The sequence below is a fragment of the Pelophylax lessonae genome (assembly GCF_965119305.1).
Source record: "Pelophylax lessonae genome assembly, chromosome: 1".
Classification (NCBI taxonomy): Eukaryota; Metazoa; Chordata; class Amphibia; order Anura; family Ranidae; genus Pelophylax; species Pelophylax lessonae.
In genome coordinates, this window is record NC_138768.1 from 501,732,849 (window position 1) to 501,760,259 (window position 27,411).

Here is a 27,411-nt window from a genome sequence, read left to right on the forward strand (position 1 = left end):
CAAACAAGGATGCTGTGCAGGCGATCAACACCCCTTTTATCAACACTGATGACATCACTTGTTGTTAGAATGCCGGTGGCTGGAAGGTTGAAATGGTGCACAATAAGGCCCCTTTCACACTATCCGTCCGTCGGACGGATTCCGTTTTTCTCAGCGGGGGATCGAGCCGCCGATCCCCCGCTGAGCAGCAGAAGGACAGCTGTGTCTGCACGCTGTGTGCGGAGACACAGCTGTCAGTTCCCCATGCATCTCTATGGGGGAAATCGGATGGGAACGGACCGTCGGAAAATAGGGTTTCCATCCGTCCAGATTTGACGGATCGGATCTGGTCAGATGTCAGCGGACATGTCTCAGCTGCCATCCGATGCCCCATAGGAGTGCATGGGGGGACCGTTCAGATCCGCCAAAAAAAACGGACAGGCGGATCTGAACGGTCCACCTGTGTGAAAGGGGCCTAAAAACCTGTGGCTTTGCATAACTAAAAGTCAGGTTTGATCCACCTGCTAGGCTTGTATACCTTTTTGGGCAAGTTTTAGGCATTTGCCAAGGCAACCCTGAAGAAACCTTAAGGCACCCCAAGGTGCCTGGGCACTCTGGTTGAAAAAGGCTAATTTAGGCAATGCAAACCCCCACATTGTGAAGAAACAGCAGTTTTTATTCTTGAATTAAACATTTAACTTGGAAAGCATCAGGAAAGGGTTCTTCATCTACCATAGGGAACATTGCTCAAGTTGTTGATTCCGGCTGATCATTCCTCACCTCCAACACATTTTCTTGCATGTATTGAAAGAAAAACCTGAGTATCCTCATCTTTGCTTCCAGCTTACATGGTGGGCTCCATTCAGGAAACATGATATGTTCTTCAGAGCTTGTAGAATAACAAACTTTTCTAAAGCAAGTTAGGAAAGAGAATAGAATGATTCTCAGTTGTGCTAGCTCGAATTGTGGAAACATATTCATTTATGTAACAGTACCATATATTATGCCTTGAACAAAGTTAGAGATACATAAGGGAGGGCAATACAGATAATATCATAAAATATTTACATTGAGAAGCGTGTACAGTGGTACCACAAAACATAACACCCAAATAACAAGATTCACAGATCGAGTATATGAGGTTATATTGGGCAAGCTTACAATCTAGGGGGATAAGGTTTAGAACTGACAGATAAAAAAAATAAGTAGGTTGTGAATATGGAAAGGTATGTTAATTACCAGATAGTGTGAAGAAGAAATGTCTGCTAGATAAGTAATAAATAGTATACTTTAGGTTGGATTATATTCTTGCCTGATACTTAGATTTGTAAAGTTGTGTTTGAAGGATTCAAGGGTTGGAGAGTGCTGAATCGCTTATAGAAGAGACATTTTACAGATATGGAGAAACTGATGAAGTCTTGGATGTGAGGAACAGGGAAAGAAGATGGAAAATGAGAATAGGTTTTAAGCAGAGCAGGGGTGGTGCTTGAAATGGTATCTGAAAATTAGTAACAAAATATTTTGGTGATGAGGGAGAGATCAGTGAGAACTTTGCGGGTAAATTTTTAGTATTCTGAAGTTTATACATTTGGCAGCCAGTGGGAGAACTGGGAGAAAGTAGCTGTATTTAATTTGTTGATGTTAGTTGGATTATTTGGGCAACAGAGTGTTGCTCATTCAGTGATAAACCACGCTGAAAGACAACGTTTCTTATTTTATTTTGGATAGAGTGGGAAGGTTTAGAGACTCAGGCCCTTCAGACCTGGCATGGATTTTAAGACGGAATCCCATGAAATTATAAAAAAAAAAAAAAAAGTGTGAGGTTTAGAGGTGTACCGAACTCTTCGCCGGCGAACAGTTCCCGGCGAACTTAGCATGTTCGCGTTCGCCGCTGCGGGCGAACATATGCGATGTTTGGTCCGCCCCCTATAATACATCATTGAGGCAAACTTTGACCCTGAACTTTACAGTCAGCAGACACATTTCCAGCCAATCAGCATACCTCCCTCCCACACCCTCCCACCTCCTATAAATAAGCAAGGGCAGCATCCATCTTAGATCATTCTGAAGCAGTGTGTGTTAGTGAGAGCAGGGAGAGTGTTGCTGCTGCTGCTGTTAATAGCTAGGGACAGTTGTTAGTCAGTGTTCCTGGTCTTGCTAGTCAGTGTTCTTGGTCCACTACTGCTGTAAGGACAGCATCCTGACAGCACCCCAAAAAGCCCTTCTAAGGGCTGGTGTTTGTGTAATTTTTTTTATATATATATATATATATATATATATCTAGTGTCCCCAAAAGCCCTTTTAAGGGCTGGTAATTGAGTTTTTTCTTTTTATATATATATATATATATATATATATATATATATATCTATTGTACACTGCAGTTGCCTGCCCGCTGTGTGTGAGAGGCCACAGACCCACCACAGACTGTACTGTGTGCACACCACACTCATTTCGGGTGGCACAGGCACAGTACCTTGCATTTTAAAAAATATTTTTTTTTCCTCTGTCATAATTGCAGTGAGTGCTGTGTCAGGTCCACAGAGTGTACTGTACCCACTGCAGTGCACTGCCCACCACTGATATATATATTTACTGTGGCACAGCATCTTGTTGCAAATTGAAAAAAAAAATATATTTTTTATTATTGCAGTTGCCTGGGCTGCCAGTGACTGTCAGGTCCACAGAGTGTACTGTGCCCACTGTAGTGCCACTGCGTGCCCACCCACCACTGATATATATACGGTGGCACAGCAGCTTGCAAAGTAAAAATATATATATTTTTTTTATAATTGCAGTTGCCTGGGTGCCAGTGACTGTCAGGTCCACAGAGTATACTGTGCCCACTGCAGTGCCACTGCCCACCCACCACTGATATATACGGTGGCAGGCATGACTTTTTTTGGATTAGTGTCTGGGGGGGTCTAAAAAGCGTACCTGTGAAGTTTCAGCTCTGTAGCATGTCCAGAACCAGAAAAAAAAGATCATATAAAGTGTAAAAGGGGTTCCCACCATCCCTGCTCTACTGAAAAATGATCTTTTTTTCTGGTTCTGGACATGCTACAGAGCTGAAACTTCACAGGTACACTCTTCACAGGTACACTTTTTAGACCCCCTAGACACTAAATCACACAAAAAAGTTCTTAAAAATTTTCATTTTTGATAGAGAGCCAATTATTGGAAAAATTAAAAAAAAAAAACTTTAAAAAAAAAATTCTTTGTATTTATTGTCTGGGGGGTCTAAAAAGCGTACCTGGGAAGTTTCAGCTCTGTAGCATGTCCAGAACCAGAAAAAAAGATCATATAGGTGTAAAAGGAGTTCCCACCATCCCTGCTCTACTGAAAAATGATCTTTTTTTCTGGTTCTGGACATGCTACAGAGCTGAAACTTCACAGGTACACTTTTTAGACCCCCTAGACACCAAATCACACAAAAAAAGTTTTTAAAATTTGTCATTTTTGATAGAGAGTCAATTATTGGAAAACTTAAAAAAAAAAAAACTTAAAAGAAAAAAAATTCTTTGGATTTATTGTCTGGGGGGGTCTAAAAAGTGTACCTGTGAAGTTTCAGCTCTGTAGCATGTCCAGAACCAGAAAAAAAATAGAATTAGGGTTAGGGCTAGGGTTAGGGTTAGGGTCAGGGCTAAGGTTAGGGTTATTTTTAGTGCTTAGGGTTAGAGGGTTAGAGTTAGAGGGGTAGGGGTAGGGCTACTAACTCTAACCCTAAGTATCTCACCGTAACCCTAACCTTAGCCCCTAACACTAAACCTAACCCTAACCCTCTAACCATAACCCTAACCCTCTAACCTTAACCCTAACCCTCTAAGCCTAGCCATAAAAATAACCCTAACCCTAAACCTAACCCTAGCCCTAACCCTAACCCTAGCCTTAAGCCTAACCCTAGCCCTAACCCTAATTCGTATTTTTTTCTTGTTCTGGACATGCTACAGAGCTGAAACTTCACAGGTACACCTTTTAGACCCCCCAAATGCTAAATCCAAAGAAATTTTTTATTTTTATTTTTTTTTAATTTTTCCAATAATTGGCTCTCTAATGAAAAATTACAATTTTGGGGGTCTAAAAAGTGTACCTGTGAAGTTTCAGCTCTGTAGCATGTCCAGAACCAGAAAAAAATTTAGAATTAGGGTTAGGGCTAGGGTTAGGGTTATTTTTAGTGCTTAGGGTTAGACGGTTAGGGTTAGAGGCGTAGGGGTAGGGTTACTTACTCTAACCCTAAGTATCTCACCGTAACCCTAACCCTAGCCCCTAACACTAAACCTAACCCTAACCCTTAAAGCCCAGTTCCTGTCCCATTTTGGTCGGTTCTGGTCTGTTTGCGGTTGTTTGCGGTGCGTTAAAAGGGGAGTTTGGTCTGTCACTGTGAAGCGAGCGTAACCCTTACACTACCTGATCGATACAACATCATACCTGATCGTATACACACACTGGATGTTTTAAAGCACATTATTCCAAACAATTTAGGAATGTTAGGTGATTTATGCCCTTTATGGAATAAAACCCGACTCTGCGTCAACTACGTAATTTTCCATGGGAGTTTTGCCATGGATCCCCCTCCGACATGCCACAGTCCAGGTGTTTGTCCCCTTGAAACAACTTTTCCATTACTATTGTGGCCAGAAAGAATCCCTGTGGGTTTTAAAATTCGCCTGCCTATTAAAGTCTATGGCGGTTCGCAATGTTCGCCGGTTCGCGAACATTCGCCGATGTTCGCGTTCGCCGTTCGCGAACGGCGAATTTTATGTTCGCGACATCACTAGTGAGGTTCCCACCAGTCCTATATCCAAGCATGCAAACTTGCAGGCTGGAAAGGGGGAGTCGAGCATGCACCCCCTTTCTGAACCACACCAGGCCACATGCTCTCAACTTTGTCCCCATATTGATGAGAACAAGGGCCCACAAATCTGGGCTGATAGTTCTGGGAGTCTGTGGGAAGGAGCTTATTGGAATTTGAAAGCCCCTTTGAATAATAAGGGATCCCCCAGATACATGCTCCAATGCTAATGAGTTAGGGGGTACATGGTACACCTACTCGTTCACAAAAAAATTGTAGTGTAAATAAAGAAAGACAGTTTTTGATAAGCTCCTAAATAGAATACACAGTTCCACAATGTACATCCATAGTTAATAACATCGTCTAGCCATGTCAAATCACGTTAATCATGATGCCTGCCACCGACCCTCTGGAAGAAAAACAAATATTGACTGCCAACACATGTCTGTTCACATTACTGCCCTTGGCACTGCTGTATTTTGGCCTAGGCCGACAAGGCCTAGGCCTAGGGCGGCACTTTGTGGGGGGGCGGCAAAAAAGCCGCTGCCCTTGCATAAAAAAAAAACAAACGGTAAGCTCGTAAGCTCTGTGAGGCCCGTCTGCAGTGCTCCCGTCACTTTGCGTGCCGAGTCCCGCCTCATTGTCTGCTCCCCTGGTCCTTGCCTGCCTGTCACCGCCTCTTCCCACACACACAGTCTCCACTCTCCAGCTTTTAGTGAAGGGGCGTCGCCGCGTCAGGGCTCGTACAAGGGGTGGGCGGGAGGGAGGGCGCAGCGGAGGTGAAGTGCTGATAATGTGAGCACCACCTGCAAGGCTTTTGCATGCTTAGGGCTCGGGTTTAGTGTCAGCATCTTCTCTCTGCTTCTGTCCCCGATCGTCAGCCCGCCCACCACCAGCATTGCTTTAGAATTCTTAGCTCTGTGTCCAGGTTGAGTCCCGACGTTTTCTGCATCTTCTGTCCCCGCCCACCTCCTATCAGACCTGTAGTTAATGGTCTAGGGAAGTGCTATACATGGTGGGCGGGCCAGTGGGCGGGGATAGAGGCTGGCAGAAGATGAAGAAAATGTCGGGACTCATGGCAGAGCTAAGGATACTAAAGCAATGCAGGTGGAGGGCAGGCTGACACTCAGATGGGGACAGAAGCAGATAGAAGATGCCCAGATTAAACCCAAGAACTCTGAGAATTACAGGTACAATGCAGTGATGTTCTGCTCTTTTCATCTGAGCACTGTGTACAGTATATGATTGATAAATAGGGGAGTACTCAGCAGAGGTATTTTATAAAGTGACTTTGTGCTATTAAGTAAAATATGTTGGAGGCACCTTGCTGTATGTATTTTCCTTTATGTCAGGTTCACACTAATGTGTTTGCTGTGACTCACATTTGCGCAGGCACAGCAGCACATTCATTTAAATGGACTACTGTATCTGCAGGAAACAGGTCCCTACACCTTTAGGAAAATGCAGCCGCAGGGAAATCGCATGGTGCAAAAGCACCATGCAGTGTCCCGCACCAAAAAATGTGCTGCATTTTCAGATGTGTGGGGGTGCCAATAAGAGTAAATGGCAGCCTTGTGCATCTGTAAAAGAGCAGGGAATTTTTCCTGCAGGTGGTTGTGGGTGCGGGAATTGGTGCCATTTACACGCTGTCCCGCACATGCAACCACCTGTAACAGTGTGAACCTAGCCATGGGCTCATTTACACTTGCGGTTGGCAGGCAATAAAACATGCTGCTGAGCCTCATAATACAGCTCCCTATCACTCCTGCCAGAGGCAGCAGCTAGAGGTTTACAGATGCCACTGCTGCAATATTTTGATTTGCAGCAGTGGCAGGAATTATACCGCCCGTCACTTTCAGCATGCACTAACATCTGCTGAAGGCAACCTGTTCAAGTAAATAAGGCCACACTGCAACCTCCCCGGAACTGCGTTAAATGCCTTTGTCTCAGCACAGTGCCACTATAGAGTGAGGGCAGACTGTCTTACCATGTGACATATCACATGACTGGAGACAAGACGACAGAGAAGCTGCCTTCACTCCCAGCGGGTGTCACACTGACACCGAGATGTGAATTGTGAATACACATGGGGGGGGGGGCGCAGTTTGCCATCTTTGCCCAGGGTGCTGGATGGCCTTGTCCCAGCCTTGAGGGGCGTACATACTTGCCAGGGAGGGAGGGACTGTTGCCCCCATAGAGCGGCAGTGAGTGGCCAGACGGGATGCACCTCAATGTGTGGGTGGGGGCGGAGCCAAATGCTCCACCTACCCACCCTCCGCGTGGCGTGTAAGAGGGACTAACTTCTCCCCGGGACGGGTCTATCTATGTCGAGGAGGAGGAGAGAGAGGAGGAAAAGGGAACCCCCAACCAGGTCAGGACATCCAACAGCAGGTAGGAATCACAATTTTAGGTTACCACCCACTGCTATTGCTACAATTATAAATTAATAATTCCATTACATTTTTGCAGTAAATATATTTTTAACAAATATGGAGCACTTTGCAGTACATGAACTTTCACTGCATGTGAAATGGTAAATGAGTTTGCATTGGTTTCAGCATGTACACAAGTGCTCCATGCACGCTGAAATTAATGCAAACACATTTAACAGTTCACAGGCAGGGAAAGTTCATGTACTGCAAAGTGCTCCAAGCTTTAACCACTTCTGGACTGGAAGATTTTCCCCCTTAATGACCAGGCCATTTTTTGCAATTCAGGACTGCATTACTAACGGACAATTGCGCAGTCGTGCGACGCTGTACACTAAAAAAATTGATGTACTTTTCCCCACAAATAGAGCTTTCTTTTGGTGGTATTTGATCAACTCTGCAATTTTTATTAATTTTGTTATTAAAATTAAAAAAATCTAAATGTTTTTATCCTTTTAGGCCAATTTGGTTTCTGCTACATATTTTTGGTAAAAAAATCCCAATAAGTGTATTTTGATTGGTTTGCGCAAAAGTTATCACGTCTACAAACTAGGAGAAATGTCATTTTCATTTAATTCATTTTTTTTTTTTACTAGTAATGGCGGCAATTGCGATTTTTAGTGGGACTGCAGCGGACAGATGGGACCTCTAACTGACATTTTTGACACTTTTGGGGGGACCAGTGACATTACTACAGTAATCAGTGCTAAAAATATGCACTGTTCCTGTACTAATGACACTGGCAGGGAAGGGGTTAACCCAGGGGTGATCAAGGTGCTAAATGTGAGCCTAGGGGGTGTTTTCTAACTGTATGGGGGGGGGACTTGTGAAATGACCACAGAGACATGCGATCCTAAATAGGAGGATCACAGGCGCTCTGTGATCATTTCAGAGAGAACAACAGTCTGCCGCGTGTACAACAGCTGACCGCTCTTCTCTCTCAGTGTGGATCGATCGCGGGGGCCCGGCGGCAATTGCAGCCACCGGCCCTGTGGATTGGCATCCCCGCTGCCTAGCGGGGGCCCCCAGGAGCACAAGCTTGCCCCAGGAGCGCTTCTGCGAAATGACGTACCCATACAAAACCACAAAATATACAAGTAGGCACTTTGTACCCACTTTTAAGGTACAGAGAGGAAGAGATGGAGCTCAAAAAAGGAAAAGGTGGAGCCTAATGAGGAAGGGGTGTGGTTTACAGATGACAGGGCGGGTCTGAAACATAATGGGGTGTGGCCTTCACAGGAAGGGGTGGGTCGTAGTTAAATTAGGGGGTGCACGGGTTTAGTCCGGCCTAGGGCAGCACAAAACCTAAATACACCACTGGCCCTTGGGAGACCTCACCCCTTTGTTTATATCAGCAGTTACTCTCTAGAGATGAAAGAGATGGAAGGAGAAAATCCCACTACTTACAAATGATGTTCAGCTCCTACCAAATGGGTTTCAAGTCCAGTGTTCAGAAGAACGCTCAAATAAGCAGATTTCAGTCCAAACATGTGTTCAGACCGAACTGGGAGCTCATCCTTATTCCTTGGACTCTCTTCTCTTTTAGTGTCTTAGGTCCTGCCCTGTTAGGCTGTATGTTTAGATCCTGCCCTGTTAGGCTGTATGTTTAGGTCCTGCCCTGTTAGGCTGTATGTTTAGGTCCTGCCCCGTTAGGCTGTATGTTTAGATCCTGCCCCGTTAGGCTGTATGTTTAGATCCTGCCCTGTTAGGCTGTATGTTTAGGTCCTGCCCCGTTAGGCTGTATGTTTAGATGAGGAGATAAGGGCCTGGTGTGGATTTTTGAGATGGACCTCAATTTTAATTTTCTTGATTTTTGTGTGGAGTCCCCCCCCCCCCCCCCAAAGTCCATACCAGATCTTAAGGGTCCAGTATAGAATTTAGGGGGGACCTCCACCCAATTTTTCATAGGAATTATGGGTAAACCCCCCCCCCCCCACACCATTTCTTTTTCTAGATTCTCATCTAGAATAGGGGTCTGGTATAGATGAAGGGAATACCCAGCTCCTTTGTTTATAAACAAAATGAAGCAGCTTGGAGTTGTCCTTTTGTCAGCAATTTAAACACTTTTCTTTGTAATTTTTCTTAGTAACAGTTTTGCTGTAGTAAATTGCAAACATTAAACAGATGCACCACTTTACAGGCAGGGCATCCCCCAGGCATGTTATTTTAATCTTTCACTTTAAGCATTATTAAAATTCATACTCCCTGCCAAGTGGAATTTAAAAGAAAAAAATGCTTGCTTTAGTACATGCTCCTTATGGCACCACCAAGCCACCCATTCATATTGGCTTTGAAAATGGCCATTACTGTTTTTTTTTTTATCAATCGGCTTCCATTGCCTTCAATGGAGTTCAGATTCGGCACTTCAATTTTATCAATGTTTGCCAAACATGCCCTGAACTGAACCCAGGTACATTCGGTTCATCAATACTTATTAAAAGTGATCAACAGTGGCAAAAGCAGAAGATCAATCAACAAAACTGAATAAAGAGTAGTAGTCTTCAAGTTCTGCAGTCATTAGAATATTGTCTCCTTTAATAGGGAATTTTCACAAATATATTAGAGTATAATCCAGACTGCCAAACAAAGAGTTAGTAAAATTAGGCTCGCTCCCGCTGTTTTCAGTCACAGTGGGCGTCAGGCCAGGGGAGGAGCAGCGGCGATCGCTGCCGCTCTTCCTCGATCGTCGGGGAATCGAGTCTGGAGATCCGCCCGCTTGTGTAAACAAATCGGGCGGATCTCCTAAGTGACAAACAGTGACAGATTACAGGGTTCAGCATAGCTGAACATGCGATCTGTCCCTGTGTCACTCAGTCACCTCCTCCCACACACGTTAGTAAGCACCAGGCATACATTAACCCCTCCCTCTCCAATAAAATTAACCCCTTCCCTGCCAGTGTCATTTTTACAGTAACAGTGCATATTTATAGCACTGATTACTGTAGTAATGTCACTGGTACCCCCAAAAGTGTCAAAAATGTCAGTCAAGGGTCCGATCTGTCCGCCGCAATGTTGCAGATCGCTGCCATTACTCGTTAAAAAAAAACCCACCAAAAATGACATAAATCTTTCCCTTAGTTAGTAAACGCAATAACTTTTGCGCAAACCAATCAAAATACGCTTATTGTGATTTCTTTTACCAAACATAGGTAGCAGAAAACAAATTGGCCAAAAATTAAAAAAATTTTGATTTTTACATTTTTATGGGGGGGAATTTCATATAAAAAAAATGTGAAAAATATTGTTATTTTTTTTTAATTTACGCTATTTTTTTGTTTATAGCGCAAAAAGTAAAAATCGCACAGGTGATCAAATACCACCAAAAGAAAGCTCTGTTTTTGGGAAAAAAAGGACGTAAATTTTGTTTGGGTATGGCGTTGCACGACCGTGCAATTGTCAGTTAAAGTCGCACAGTGCCGAATCGCAAAAAGTGGCCTGGACGTAAGACAGCAAAATCCTCCGGTGGTAAAGTGGTTAAATGTTGTGAGTTTGCTTTCTAAAATATAAGGTAAAGTATGGAATAGCTATTTTAGTTTGTATGGATAAGTAAAAGGATGGATTATTGCTTAGCTAGCACATGACAGAGCTTTCATGTGCTTGTGTATTACATGTCTGTATACAATGAAATTCTCTTTAGTTTAGGTTTTCTTCTATAGCCTCATGCATGGTGTGCAAGAGATGCTCACTGATAGGAAAATTATGGGTGGTGGTAAAGGAAGCAATTGGGTCCACAGCTGAAATTATTGTTGAGTTAGAGGCTTGTGGAGAGTGGCATAGGTGGATATTGAAGTTTAAAAAAATGTTGTGTGAATGTATGCACTTCTGTGGAGGGGGGTGTAGACACGGGAGGTTGCAGGAATTGAGGGAACATTACAGTAGATTATGATGAAAGAATATGAAAAGTATATTTAAAAAGCCTGATATAGAACATGGATGAGTTAAGGCAGGTTTATGTGTGACCATCACTGGTTGGAGGAGAGTCCAAAAGAGATGAGAAAGACGCTTTGTGACAGCCAAGCTAGTTGGACCACAGAATACACGTGGACAGAATGAACGTCAACAGTAGGAGAAAGCGTAGGTACAGAAAGGTACAGGGTTTTTTTTATTTGAATGAACAATGGTCAGATCACAGGTCATGTGCTAGCTCACCATTAATTCTAGGAGTATAGCTGAATTGTAGATCTCTACATGAGAGCAATGCAAGGGAATTGATTGAAGCGATGAAGAGAAAAATGCAATGTTCCAGTGAACCCCAGAAATGTTAAAGGAGTTTTAAAGTCAGGAAGTTTTTTATCTTAATGCATTAAGATAAAAATCCTTCTGTGTTTAGCAGTCCCCCTCAGCCCCCCTAATACTAACACTTACCTGTGCCCCCTCTCTGTCCAGCAAGTCCCTCGACCGTCCTGGGACTCTCCCTCCTGATTGGCTGGGATACAGCAGTGGTAACATTGACTCCCGTGGATGTCAATCAATGTCAGTGAGCCAATCAGGAGAGAGAGGGGGCAGGGCTGAACGGCAGCTCTGTGTCTGAATGGACACACAGAGCTGCAGCTTGGCTTGGGTGCCCCCATAGCAAGCTGCTTGCTGTTTGGGCACTCAATAGGAGGGAGGGGCCAGAAACAGGAATGAGAGACCATCCGCTGTGTGCAAAATCAACTGCATAGAGGAGGTAAGTATGACATGTTTGTTATTTAAAAAAAATCACTTTAAAGCGGAGTTCTGGGCACGAAAACGTTTTTTCACTAAACATACCCCCGGGACAGTCAGGGCTAGTACATTCCACAATGGATAGCCTCTGATCTGTCCCAGTTCGCACTTACCTGCAAGAAGAAATACTCACTTATAAAAATTTCTTCTCCAGCGTTGCCATCTCTGTTGTGGGCAGCTGAAGCCGGCGCGATCCTCTTCTGTGTCCTCTTCCGTGTCTTCTTCTCCCAGAATGCGCCTGCACCGGCCCTTCTCGTCACTTCCGGTGCGGCGATGCATTCCTCCACAGCTTCTGGGCATGCCCAGAAGCTGTTTAGCAGGGAATGCGGCGTCGCCTCGGAAGTGACGAGCGGGGCCGGTGCCGTCGCATTGATTCCTGGGAGCGATGACGTTCAGCTCCCAAGAACCATCGCAAGACAAGAAGTGACGGCGGAGCCGCGGCACAGAGGGAGGAAGTGCAGAATAGGTGAGTATTTTCTATCTACAATTACAAGGTGAGTCAAAAAAAAATATATACCTAACTATCCAATTCCTTTTCAGGTGAAGAAGATCCAGCGGATGGGCACAAAATCTATTAGGTAGATTTTGTGCCCGGAACTCCGTTTTAAAGTCTAAATGTTTTGAACAATGTACTTACTGTGTATATGGGGAGAGAACAACATGTGTTCCATCAGTCAGTAGTACCCCTGTACAGTCATCAGAAAGCTGGTAGCCAAAGCCGTATTTGTTAGAGTAATCCACCCACTTGGTTACCCATAGAATAGGAGAATTCACCTGCTTTGTGGGATCCAAGTCACCTTTCAAATGAAAACAGCAAGTTTAAGGCCAATTCAAAACATAAGCAAACATTTACTTTATAATGGGCATTTTTGTAGTTCATGCTTTTTTTTAAATCTTCCTTAGTGGTTTATTGGCTACCCGTGAACACAATGGTGTTGATTTATTAAAGGCAGATGGCTGTTCACTTTTCAAGGGAAGTAAGTTGTACTTTGCAAGGTAGTTTTCTTCAGAGCTTAGTGAATGCAGTGAAAAATCACTTTGTAAGGAATATACCCAAACATGTGCAAGGAAAATAAAAAAAACAGCACTTTTGTTTGCACATGATTGGATAATCAGTCATCAGAGCTTCACGTCAATCCCTAAGAACTGGGGAAAATTCTCTTGCAAAGTGAACAGCCCAATTAAGCCAGTTGAGTATGATCTACTTTTTTTTTTCTGCAAATGTTATAATTGCATTGACTGATAGGATAGTTTATTTTTATTCTAAGATTTGCCATTATGAAGATTGTTTAAAACTGATACATATAATCTATTTACAGGATGTTTAGGACCTAAGCCGATTTAAACTCAATCTGTGAACATATAAATATTAAGAGCTGCCATTGTTGACTCATTCTTTAAAGCAAAGCCGTTGGATCTTTCCTTTTGAATCCTACCTTTATTACAGAATATTGACTGAGATGAAGGAAGCATACAGGATAGCAGTTCAGATTTTTTTTTAGACTTCAATGGCTTCAAATTTGTTGCATGCCAGTGACTCACTAGGTACGGAAGACAGGATAATTATGACATCCACAAAACCTGCCCCTTTTAAAACAAGTCAACAATGGAAGCTGATATAGTTCTATCATCATAAAGTAAATATATTCATATTTTATGTCAATAGCTTTGACAGGTTACTATTTTTAAGAGTGCATTGCAAAATAGTTGACCAACAAGACCAAAAGGATAAAAAAAAAATAAGATTGTAAAATCTAAAAGCAGAAATTGCATTTATAATGGACATTTTTCTTTTTACCTGCTATGATGGTGAACAGGAAGTTTTTTAACACAACAGTGACATCTTCCACCATTTTCTCTACCATTGGCTTTCTCTGTTCTGCAGAATAAGAAAGCAACATAGAAACATGCCAGAATTTAAAAAAAGAGTCGTACATTGTACTTTAGTGGTATAACTGTAAATATGTATGGTATTTTAATAGTGATGATGATAACTCAAACCTGGGCAAATTGCAGCCCCAGGGCCACATCCGGCCCTGTGGCTGTCCCTATCTGGCCCTTGATGCTTCCACTGTCAGCATTCCTCTCTGAGCCCTTCAGATTCCTCACTGAAGAAGCTGACAGATTCAGGGAGGCATGCTGATGGATGACTGTGTGGAGAGCTGCAATAACTGGAAAGAGAGAGCCTAGGGAGCTTATCAGTATTGCAGGAAAGCTCTGTGGTGGGTGAGCATTGCCTAGGAGACATCCTGATGCTCTCTTGCCACTCTGCTACCTGGCTAAGTTCTTCCTGTGTTAGTGGGTGCACACTGCAAACCCCGAAGCCTTGCACCTGTTCTTCACTCCGGGTCAAGATCTGCAGAAATATTTGAAAGGCAGTGAGAAGTTGATATGTCCCCTCCTTATCGCTGCACTACTGCGGTGCAATCGTGGGATTGCACACAGTTGTGGTGCGGCCCTATTGAACTGAACGAGGTTCTATATATTTATGTACTTACAGACCTATGCAGGTGCAAAAAAATATTGAACAGAATTAAATTAGGCCCCCAACTACAGTTCCAGTTTCTCTTGTTATTTTGTCAAAACCTGCTTAGTGAAGTTTGGGGAATGATCTACTAGTGCATTGAGTCTGTGTTCACATCATATATTAAAAAAAATCCTTTCCTGACAGACTCCATGGCAGCATACGTATGGGTTACCACCTCCACTGCTCCCCTTTAGGACCCCACTTCCATAAATCTTTGCTCTGAGCCAGAGGCCATGTTCCTTTTTTGTCCTCCTTCTAAGGACCAGAATGGTTGAAGTCTTACCTTGGATGAAGTATCCACGATCGAGGCCTGGTTGTCGGCAAGCTGTGCCCCGGAAATCGTGTGGAGTTTCCAGCAGTCCCCAGCTATTACATAGTTGGTGAGGTTGAAAAAAGACATTAGTCTATCCAGTTCAACCTATGATGTTTGTGTGTGTTTGCTGTCAACCGTACATTGTATACCCCTGTATGTTGTGGTCTTTAAGGTGCCCATCTAATCGTTTTTTGAAACTATCAATGCTCCCTGCTGGTACGAGTGCTTGTGGAAGAGAATTCCACATCCTTACTGCTCTAAACGGGGAAGAACCCCTTACGTATTTTAAGGCTAAACCATTTTTCCTCTAATTTTAGAGTGGCCATGTGTCTTATTGTATTCCCTTTCTCTAAAAAGTGTTTTCCTTATGCTAGGGTCATCACCAGTACAGTATTTGTACATTTGCCATTCCATTGCCCCATCTCCTGCTTCACAATCACGTCCGATACCACCAATATGGGATGGGGGGGGGGGGGGGGTTTGCTGCCTGTCAGGGATAGCTCAAGGCAGGCGGGCTGTCAATTTCACAAGATTGTGTTAAACATTCTGAAACTACGAGCAACCTTCTGAAACTACGGGCCTTTCACCATATAACGAATGGAGCATCAGTGCTCTTAGGCTAGTCAACACTAAGGCGGTCTCCTATGTCAAAAGACAAGCCTGTCACATCCTGTTCTCTACAGAAGTGGAGCCAATTATATCTTGGGCTCAGAAGAATTGACCCAACATCTTAGAGGCTTATTTCCCCAGAGTCCAGAATATTCTAACAGACTTTCTTTCCAGAGCCCAGTTGGAAAACAAGGAATGGTCTCTACATGTGGAGATTTTTCTGGCGCAGATGCCCCAATAGATCATTGGTAATTCAGCGGGTCCTGTGCATTTCTTCAAGTCCTAGTCATTTTTGGGTTTCTACGAAAACCCTTAACAGAAGTTGTGGAGGTAGTGGCAGTGATGCCTTGGCAAATTGGCCAAGTAGCACTGTTCAGCTACTGGAACCCAGTGCCCCTTCTCATCAGCCAGACCTTCTGTCACTGTGTGCATTTCTACATCCATGTCCAGCACAGTTACGTCTGATGGTCTGGTTCTTGAGATTGGAGGACCTTGGCTGCTCCCCCAGAGTCATCTCTCTCTCTTGAATGCTAGGAGAGTGAACACAAACAAAATTTACGGGAGAATCTGGTCAAAGTCTGTGCAATACATGTCTGCTGCTGACAGATCATGTACTGATCTAGAAGTTCTAAATATTCTGGGCTTCCTCCAGTTGGATTTAGATCTGGCTCTATTGATCCACTCCTTCAGAGTACCAGTGTCAGCTTTATCGACTTTCACAGGTGTTTCCCGGTCTAGGCATCTTTTCCTGTCCAACAACAGGGAGCAACTAAGTTCAGATCTCAGAGTAAGCAGAGGTTTTCCGAATGGAATCTCCCTCTTGTTCTCAACTCCCTCTCAGGAATTGGAGCAGAGTGTTTAGGGCTGTTTCTGTTAAAGGCCTCTCTGTCATAATCGCCTTTCTCCTGGCTATCACGTCTGCAAACAAAAGCCTCAGAGATTGATATACTGGTCACGGAGAACTTTTATTAACGTTCTTCCAGTTCGAGGGGTGCTTTTATCTATGCTTGATTCAGTTCCCAAGGCTACATCTTCTTTCATGGGAACCAAGAAATTGTTCTGCCAACCTATGGAGTACTAACTTGCATCCTTTAGACATGGCAGAGGTTGCCCTGTGGCTTAGTTGGTTAAAGCGCATGTCTAGTAAACAGGGAGTCCTTAGTTTGACTCTCATCAGTGCCTTCCTTTGTTTCTAGGAATCTCTCAGATATTGTATATCTACAAGCTAGAGCTTCCTTTAGGCTTCAGAACGCCTGTTCATTCTTTTTGCTGGAAAGGACAAGGGGAAACGTGCCTCATCTAGGATGATTTTGGCATGGATTGTCTGGGCCATTTGGGAGGCTCACAGAGCCGAGGGCTTGGCACCTTTGGGGACAATGACCGCTCACTCGACCAGGAGTGTGTCCACATCCTGGGCGGCATGGCAGCATGTGGTTTCCAATGTAATAGGTAGGGCGGCCTTGTGGTCCCCGATCAATACATTTATGGCTCATTATTGTGTAGAGCCGGCCTCTTCAACTTTTTGTAGTTTTTGGTTTACAAATCCTGTCAGTTGACAGTGTCAAAAAAACCTTTTCTTTGGTACTGCAATTGCCCTCCCGGCTGTGTATGGCTAGTTATTTCCCATACCTATGCTGCCATGGAGTCTGTCAGGAAAACTGAAAATTTCCTATTAAAATCTTACCGTAATAATTTTCCTATCCTGATGGACTCCATGGCAGCAGGAGTTCCCTCCCAGAGTCATGAGTAGGCTAGTTACGCAATGCGGCTCAGAGCAAAGATTTATGGGAGTGGGGTCCTATAGGGGAGGAGTGGAGGCGGGGTTAACCCATACATATGCTGCCATGGAGTCCATCAGGAAAGGAAAATTACGGTAAGTATTTGATAGGAAATTTTCTGGTTTTCTGCACATGATTAGATGTTTTAGGTGAGGATAGTATCATTTCACATAAATAAATCAACCCCATTTCTTAGGGTTCTCCTAAAGACCAAATTTATTTTTACAGACACCTCTAAGTAATTATAATGAAAGATTTCTGGATAATTTCAAGTAAAAAAACAAAAATGTAGTGGAGATCTACCAAACAGTTAAGTTGAGTATGTATGTATTTACAACCAAGGTATAATCAAAACACATCTAATATATTTTTGTTTGTATGCATTTATACAAAGTTATATGGTTTTAACTGTTAGCTGCCATTCACACTATGTAGTATTACATCAGGTGTCACACATATGTACATGTTTGCATTGTGAACTTTGCGCATAGGGCAGCCCTACGTGTGACAAATGTGGCAAAGAAGCTCATGCACTTTTCTGAGCTTTTTAACTGCGTTTTTTCGCACACAAAATAATGCATCTTGCTTGCCACATTTGGGGTTCTTCTAACAATGAATGGTATTACAAGTGCGACATGAGCTTTTTGCGCATTTCGTGAATGTGTACAAAACTAAACTACACAAGTGTGAATGCAGGCTTAATAATAAATCATGATGAAATTATATGCTAATGCTTGTAGTGCTGCTCTAAGCAAAAGGAGAGTGTATATAGTCCCGCTAGTACTCAGGAATGGGTGCTGGTTGAAAATATCACCATCCAGTGGTGTGTAGCATACTTAGAAAAATTGCTGCTCTACCCCATCCATTATATGTGGTTAATGTGTAAGATGGCCTCAGCCTTGCACCACTCCACAAGCCACACCCTCTGACATGTTTTGCCCCACCCACTGGGGCTTAGTCCTAGAAGTAAAGGGAAGAGGCTGGACAGGAGAACTTCTGTATTACTGGCCGTGAAAATGAGAAGATGAATATGTGCAAGAGATTCGGGTAATGAACTGAATGGATAAGAAATGGGGAAATAAAGTTGAAAACTGAAAGAAAAACTGACAGTATGTGAGAGGAAGATGAAAAAGGAATGAGTGAATGTTAAGGAATGTTAGAAATAATACTGAAAAGTAATGCAAAGTGAAACATTTAAACAAGGATCGAAAAGTGAAAAAGTGAAAAATTAAAATCTTTTTTGTGAGCATTGAGAATAAGGATTGAATGATGATCATAAAGAAAGGTAGTGTAGTGATGACAGTAAAAGAAAAAACGAATGATGTGAAAATAAAAAATTATTTTGAAAAAGTGGAATAAAAATAAGATACAAAAAAAGAAATACATTTTTATTTAAATGTAAAAAACAAACAGAGATAGTTGTAAACTATTGGTAATGTAGTTACAGTCTCCAATAAAAACATTGGCAGCTCTATCATCCTGTTCAAGAAACATCATGAAGGATGGCAGAAAACAATGTGCTAAAAAATATCCTAGGAAAAGGATGGTAAGTACTGATAATAGACAGAACTTATCTGGTCATCTGTCCATTCCATGGAAAAAAAAAACGATTCTTTATTATTGCCCATTAATTAAAAGCTGCTCCACCAATAGAGGAGAGCATATCAAATACACAGCTCAATACACAAATTCACTAAAGACATCTAGGTTGGAGCCTAGATTAATCTCCACAATCACAAAATCAAGAAGAGAAATCCTCTTATAGAGATTAGATGTAATATGGCTCCCCACAGTTGGGGCTCACTCTATGTTCCTCCGATAGGACTCAACATGTTTCACGGTGCTACCGCTTCGTCAGGAGTATAGGTTCAAGAGGAATTAGTCTAAAAAGAGAAAAGATATATATACAAGTAGTAATCCCATGAAAAAAAAGTAAAGCAACAACTCACAATATATACTGGTATTAATGTTACTATTGAATGCTTATATTACAAGTTATAAAGAAGGAATAAATAAATAGTCCAGTTCTTTTTGCACACATTTCACTCTAAGGCCGGTCTAAATGGATGGAAGATGGTCAGTCCAAATATGGAGTGGTAAATGCCAGAATTGGCAGTCTCCTACCGATGAGTATGGGGCCCGGGGTTGGTAATCCAAATAGCCATTTTGAATAATAGCCTATAGTAGCAATGTTATAATATTTATAAATGTGGGATTATCCCCATTTTACAATATATATCATCTAACATACCATATATGTATCAAATAAGGACATCACCATGATAATACGCACCTATAGTGGCTTGTAAGAAGAATTCACAGACAGGCAATTGGCACGTGCATAATTTGTTAAACATAATTTGTTACACATATTGTCTATGCGGTTATATTGAATGACAAAGAAAACCTTGGCTAAATATATGGGACGAATTCATCTTGGACCCCTACACGTGCCAATTGCCTGTCTGTGAATTCTTCTTACAAGCCACTATAGGTGCGTATTATCATGGTGATGTCCCTATTTGATACATATATGGCATGTTAGATCATATATATTGTAAAATGGGGATAATATCCCATTTATAGATATTATAACATTGCTACTATAGGCTATTATTCAAAATGGCTATTTGGATTACCACCCCCGGGCCCCATAACCGTCAGGGAGACTGCCAATTCTGGCATTTACCACCCCATAGTTGTACTGACCATCTTCCATGATCGATCCATATGGACCGGCCTTAGAGTGATATGTGTGATAAAAGAACTGGGCCATTTATTTATTCTTCTTTATACCTTGTAATATAAGCATTCAATAGTAACATACATACGAGTATATATTATGAGTTGTTGCTTTACTTTTTTCATGGGATCACTACTTGTTTATATATATTTTCTCTTTTTAGACTAATTCTTCTTGAACTTATACTTCTGACAAAGCGGTACCACCGCAAAACATGTTGAGTCCTATTGGAGGAACATAGAGTGACCCCCAATTGTAGGGAGCCTTATTACATCTAATCTCAACAAGAGGATTTCTCTTCTTTCTTCTTGATTTTACGATTGTGGAGATTAATCTAGGCTCCAACCTAGATGTCTTTAGTGTATTGGTGTATTGTGCTGTGTATTTGATATGCTCTCCTCTATTGGTGGAGTGGTTTTTAATTCATGTGCAATAATAAAAATGTATACATTTTTTAATTATTATCGTTCTGTGAGTCTATGTGGTATCATGAAAGTCCTTCGTGCCTCAACCCGAAATATTCCATATATCATTGAATTTTTAGGACATTGGTACAATTATCATATTATATAACTATATAGCACATATTTTTGAGTAAAAATGAGATATTGCTGGTATACAGCTGCATCTTTTACTTTTGCAAATGTGACAGAAAAATATCACGGTATTATTAGGGGAAAAAAAAAACAATATGCTGACAATTTTCAAAGAGATGTAAAATATCTGAGCAAGGCTTAATCAATATGTTTCAAACAATGAGAGGTATTATTCCAATATTAATGTGATAAATATGAGCCACCTGATGATGACTTGACTGTGGATCAGATTCAGCATAGAAATATGAGAAAGCAGGGTATTAGAATGGTACAATGGAGACTGTAACTCCATTACTAATAGTTTACAACTATATGTTTGTTTTTTAGAATTAATTTCTTCTTTTTTATTTTATTTTTCTTCTATTTTTTTTAAAGAATAATTTTTTTTTCACATATTCTCTTACACCTTTTCACAACAAACACCATGCACTTTTTTCTTCTCATTTTTACCAGACAGTGTCTTTGTTTTTTTCACTCATCATTCAATTTTTTCCTTTTATTGTCAGGACTACATTACATTTCTTTATGATAACTCAATTCAATCCTTATTCTCAATCCTCAAAAAAAAAGATTTTTTAGTTTTCACTTTTCAGTCTATATTTCAAATTTTTACTTTGCATTACTTTTTAGCATTATTTCTCACATTCCTTAACATTCCCTCATTTCTTTTTCATCCTCCTCTCACATACTGTCGGTTTTTCTTTCCGTTTTCAACTTTATTTCCCCATTTCTTTTTCATTCACTTCATTATCCTAAGGTGAGGACTGACCAGTCGGGCCGAGTAGAAGCCAGCAGGTTGCAGCAGCCAGCCAACCACCCACCCACAGGAGTCAGCCACCCACAGTGACCCACCCACAGCAGGGCCAGGGTGCCAGTAAACCAGCCAGCCAGCCAGCCACCCACTGAACCCACCCACAGCAGGGCCAGGGTAGCAGCCAGCTACCCAAAGAAGCCATCCACCCACAGTGACTCCCAGGTACAGTGACCCACCCACAGCAGGGTTAGGTTGCCAGCCAGCCAGCCACCCAAGGGGACTCACCCACACCAGGAAGCCAGCAAGCCACAGCATGGTGCCAGCTAGCCACCTACAGGAGCCAGCCAACCAGCCACCCACAGGAGCCAGCCAGCCACGGTGACCCACCCACAGCAATGCCAGTGTGCCAGCCAGCCACCCACGGTGACCCACCCACACCAGGGAGCCAGTCAGCCACAGCACGGTGCCAACCAGCCACCCACAGAACCCAGCCAGCCACCCACAGGAGCCTGCCAGCCACGATGACCCACCTGCAGCAGGGGTAGGGTGCCAGCCAGCCACCCACCCACAGTGACAACCCACAGAACCCAGCCAGCCACCCACAGGAGCCTGCCAGCCACGATGACCCACCTACAGAAGGGGCAGGGTGCCAGCCAGCCACCCACCCACAGTGACAACCCACAGCAGGGAGCCAGCCACAGCAGGGTGCCAGTCAGCTACCCACCCACAGGAGCCAGCCACAGTGACCCACCCACAGCAGGGCCAGGGTGCCAGCCAGCAACCCCCAATAACCCATCTGCACCAGTGACCCAGCCATCCAGCCACAGTAGGGTGCCAGCCAGCCACCCACAGGAGCCAGCCAGCCATCCAGGGTCGTGGCCAACCCACAGCAGGGCCAGGGTGCAAGCCAGCCACCCACAGTGACCCACCCACACCATGGAGCCAGCCAGCAACAGCCACCCACCCACAGGAGCCAGCCACAGAAAATGCAGGAGCCAGCCAGCCACAGAGGACACGCCACCCAGCCACAGCTACAGTACCCATAGTTACGTAAGAGGATCGCTACACAGCGCTAAATGTATTTCTACTTTGTGAGAGTTTGGGGCAGGGGTGAGAGTCATGGCACAAGGAGGGGTCCTGTGAGGAACAGAGTGAATGAAGGTGTTCACTGTAAACTCTGTTGTAGTCTTTAATAGGGCCTGGAGGGGCCGCTATCTAACTGACTCTCTAATAGACACAGATAGGGCCTTTGTTAGGGAGAGACACCCCTCCAGGTCCCATTATACTCCTTTGTAGTCTCTAATGGGACCTGGAGGGGGGGGGTCTCTCTATTGGCCACTGAGAGGGCCTCTGTTAGAGAGAGACCCCCCCCCCCCCCAGGTCCCATTTGAGTTGCCTGCTTCACTTTCTGTATTTTGTTTATTGCTGAATGTGAGGAGATTCTGTTATTAAACATTGTTTAAAAAAAGGCAGAAGTTGTACGTTGCGCAAAATGTAGGGGCAGGGGCAGGTCATTTGTGGGACCTGACAGGGGCCCTTGCTTTATTTGGTCTGAGGGGCTCTGAGGGTTGTCAGTCGGCCCCTGCTTGCACATGTTCATCTTCTCATTTTAACGTTCAGTGAAAATGTTCTTCCATCCTGCCTCTGTACCTTTACCTCTATGACTAAGCCCCAGTGGGTGGAGCGAAACATGTCAGGGGGCGTAGATTGTGGAGTGATGCAAGGCAGAGGCCATCTTACACATTTTAACCACACAGACTGGATAGGGTTGAGCAGCGATTTTTCTAAGCATACTGAAATAATAAATACAATTTTAGTTAAACAATGGGTGTGAATGTGTCTGACAACTACACTGCTCAAATAAATTAAAGGAACACTTTGAAAACACATCAGATCAATGGGGACAAATATCATGCTGGATATCTGTACTGATATGGACTGGGTAATGTGTTAGGAACCTAAGGTGCCACATCGTTTAATTGAAATGAAAGTCATCAACCTACAGAAGGCGGAATTCAAAGACAACTCAAAATGAAAAAATGATGCACCGCACTGGTCCATTTTGCTGAAATTTCATTGCAGAAATTCAAAAGGGTACTCAGTAGTTTGTATGGTCCCCACATGCTTGTATGCATGCCTGACAATGTTGAGGCATGGTCCTAATGAGACGACAGATGGTGTCCTTGGGTATTTCCTCCCAGATCTGGACCAGGGCATCGCTGAGCTCCTGAACAGACTGAGGTGTAACCTGGCGTTGTTGGATGGACCAAAACATATCGTCCCAGAGGTGTTCTATTTGATTTAGGTCAGGTGGTATCAATTTCTTCATCCTCCAGGAACTGGCTGCATACTCTGCCACATGAGGTCAGGCATTGTTGTGCACCAGGAGGAACCCAGGACCCACTGCACCAGCGTAGGGTCTGACAATGGGTCCAAGGATTTAATCCCGATACCTCATAGCAGTCAGGTTGCCATTGTCTGACCTGTAGAGGTCTGTGCTTCCCTCCATGGATATGCCTCTCCAGACCATCACTGACCCACCACCAAACCAGTCATGCTGAAAGATGTTAAAGGCAGCATAATGTTTTCCACCGCTTCTCCAGACCCTTTCACGTCTGTCACATGTGGTCAGGGTGAACCTTCTCTCATCTGTGAAAAACACAGGATGCCAGTGGGGGACCTGCCAAATCTGGTGTTCAATGGCAAATGCCAATCAAGCTCCACAGTGCTGGGCAGTGAGCAAAGGGCCCACTAGAGGACGTTGGGCCCTCAGGCCACCCTTATGAAGTCTGTTTCTGATTGTTTGGTCAGAGACATTAACACCAGTGGCCTGCTGGAGGTGATTTTATAGGGCTCTGGCAGTGCTCATCCTGTTCCTCCTTGCACAAAGGAGCATATACCAGTCCTGCTGATTGATTAAGGACCTTCTATGGCCCTGTCCAGCTCTCCTTGAGTAACTGACTGTCTCCTGGAATCTCTTCCATGCTCATTGAAGTGCCTTTCTGATAAAGGCACTTATTGATGTGCCATCCTGCAGGAGTTGGACTGCCTGTGCAACCTCTATAGGGTCCAGGTATTGCCTCATGCTACCACTAGTGACACTGACCCTAGCCAAATGCAAACAAGTGAAAAACAGAAAAGATGAGTAGGTTAAAAAAAAGGCAGTTGCATCCACCTGTAAGACAATTTCTGTCGTCTCATTGTTGCCCATCTAGTGCACTTGTTGTTAATTTCATTAACACCAAATCAGCTGAAACTGACTAACAACCCCCTCTGCTACTTAACTGATCAGATTAATATCCCAGGGGTTTAATTGACTTAATGTTATACTCTGTTAAAAAAGTGTTCCTTTAGTTTTTTTTGAGCAGTGTACGTTATCATAATGGCATTTATGCTAAATTGTGAAGCCAGTTTACAAGTCATACAGCTCTAGGTTAGGTGCCTAAGGGGTCAATTCACTAAACATTACAGCATGCGATAAAATGGTCACATGACTCATTTGTATAAATCATCGCAAAAAAAAGTAAAAAAAAGTCCAATTCACATAAAAATTAATGATTATGCAGTAGTGAACGCAAAATGAAAAATGTGTCGGTAAATATTGCAAAAAAACACTCGGTAAACTGTTAAGTCCAATTCCCCCTCCTAATCACCTTGCCCCCATGTTGATGGGGATAAGGGCTTCTTTTCCACAACTCTTGCCCCCAGATCCCACCACCCCCTTTGTGAATCAATAGGGGTACAAAAAAAAAAAAAAAAACAACCTCCGGTCCCACACTCCTGCTGTCTGCCTAGTTCCGCGTCTGACAGTTCTTAAATAACTAAGGGGTGTGGCCCCTTGCGACATCACTGGTCAGGGCATGCAGGGTTGGTAACATCAAAAGGGGGTCACCCATTGATGTCGCTGGGTGGCCACACCTCTTAGTTATTTAAAATCTGTCAGGCGAGGGAGCTGGTGGGTGGCGAGGACCTTAGTTGGGAAACCCGCTGACAGCTGATGAGTCATCCATTGTTACAGAAGGGACAGACGTCCTTCCGGACCACTCCTTAACAACAAGCTACCATGTGATAAAATACTGCATGAAAATAATTACCGCATTACCGGTATTTTACTAAATAAGCTATTTACCAGCAAATTTGTAAAATTGTTTCCGCATGTGTTATTTTAACACATTTTTTCATTAAACATTTAACTCTTAGTGAATTGAACCCTAAATCTTTATTGTGACAGTATTCAATGTCACTGGAATTTAAAGACAGACAAGTAATGGTTTGGATTGCTTCATATTTGCCAGTAATATCTCCATATAGAAATATTAAGATTTATTCTCATTTGCCATGAAATCTGTAATTCCTAAATGCTGTGTATATTACATATCTTTCAATGTCAGCAAGGTTTTCCTTTTGTTTGTGTATTGAGAGGGAATGTGGATTGCCCTGTCTCATTGTTAAGTGCTAATGCCCTCCCATTGTTCTGTGTCTGGCTATTGTGTACATTGATTGCCCCCTGGGGGCTTCTGTCTCATTGCACATGGCAGTCCTTCTGGTCAAGCTATCGGACCAATCCCTGCTGACTCATTTTCAAGTCCTCATTTGCATGGCTAAGGAGGACCTGAAGGAGGACTACAGGTACTTTACAATTGACCAATAGGAAAGCGGTTGTTGGGGGTGGGATGTTCCAAATTCTGTATATAAGTCTTGTTCAATAAAGTTGTTCGAGAGTTCCTTCAACCTCAATCTAGAGTCCTGTCTCTTATTGGGGAAATATGCTGCAGGGATTGCTATGGTCTTCCATACTCCCTTAGAGAATCACTAAGCTCTTGTAAGAGCTTGTATAAGAGCTTGTTCTGCTGCACTCTCTGGGGAAAGAGGTTCACCCACAGGAACCTGGAGCCTTGTCGTAGGTCCAGGGTGGGTAGGAGATTGCGAGACCCTAACCAAGCTGCGGCGGTTCGTGGAGTCTGAAGTGGTTACAGTGTCTGGTGGAGTGCTTGGACCCCCTCGGGAAGCACTAGGAGCATCTGTCAACAGAGGTACCCAGTCAGGGGTGCCCTGTTCCGTTACATTTATATTGTTGAGAGTTTTTTAGCCTGCCAGCTGTGCTCTATCTTGTGTTCATGTGCATGTAGTATAGTCAAGGGCCATATTTGCCATTTTGGAAACACTGAAATGGGCCCCAACACACCCCCCCCTCTCCAAAAGAGTGGGGGATATTTTCATAATTTCTTTGCCACCTCCCTCTAACTTCAGTGCACAGTGGTTCATGTCAAAACTACTATGCCACCAATGAGTTATGAAAGTTTTCCTACAAATTTGCTTACTGTTGAGTTCCTTGTCCATATATATACATTCTCCTAAAATGATTACATCTTAGTGTTTTGTACCAGCTTTTTTGAGGAACTGTGCAAAATGCTTTTGCAACATACAAATGACTTCCACTACATTACCTCCATCCAGATCTTATTTTTCTTTCTCATAAAAACATATCATGTTCATTAGACACAACTTAGATTATTCGCTATTATGCATTGTGTGTGTCATCCTTTAAAATACCTTCAGGTAAATTTCATATGATTTAATTTATGTCATTTTTTAAAATGTATGCTGCATGTCAAAGCCAAAGTGTTTCTGACTGACTGTCACAAATGCATGGCCAGCTCTAGTGGTACACCACTATTATATTGTGACAAACTGAATATTAGGGACGTGGTTTGGGTTTGCTGCTACCATGGGCATGGGGCAAATCCCCTGTGTTTGCCTTTGTAAAATATGTGTCTGAAAACCTCACAGGCTCCCCTCCAGAAATAAGGAACAACCCAGAATTATGTGCATAGTTTAGCCCTTAGTCAACTGTGCTACAAGAACCAATAATCTTAAAACTAAGGATGGACTCACACCAGCCATATTGTGAGTGTGTGCTGTTGTTAGGGAGGGTTGAGGTTTCTCAACGAGGAGGAATACTGTTCTACTCTGTTTAATTTCTGCATTGGTAGATGTCTCCCATAGCAGTGCCTAGCTTCTTGGGCCTTTAGTTTGGAAATAGATTGCTTATCAGTACTACAAAGGGCCAGAATGAAAAAAAATCCCCCCTGCTAGATTTTAGTGAGGTCACAACAAAGTTTGCATACTTTGAACAAGATTCACTCATCCCTACTACTGAATATGTTCAGTTTTTACAGATTCA

At 43.1% G+C, this 27,411-nt stretch overlaps 1 protein-coding gene across 3 annotated transcripts in view; it reads right to left on the reverse strand.

Moving 5' to 3' along the window:
- LOC309552668 (serine/threonine-protein kinase PLK2-like) overlaps positions 1 to 27,411 on the reverse strand; it is a 114,131-nt gene that overhangs the window by 18,164 nt on the left and 68,556 nt on the right. For all 3 annotated transcript variants that reach the window (XM_082253600.1, XM_082253599.1, XM_082253598.1), the window contains 3 exons: positions 13,706 to 13,786; positions 12,545 to 12,704; positions 760 to 889 (listed from right to left, as the gene is read on the reverse strand). In XM_082253600.1, coding sequence (XP_082109726.1) covers positions 760 to 889; positions 12,545 to 12,704; positions 13,706 to 13,786 — 371 coding nt within the window. The remainder of the gene's footprint in view (positions 1 to 759; positions 890 to 12,544; positions 12,705 to 13,705; positions 13,787 to 27,411) is intronic.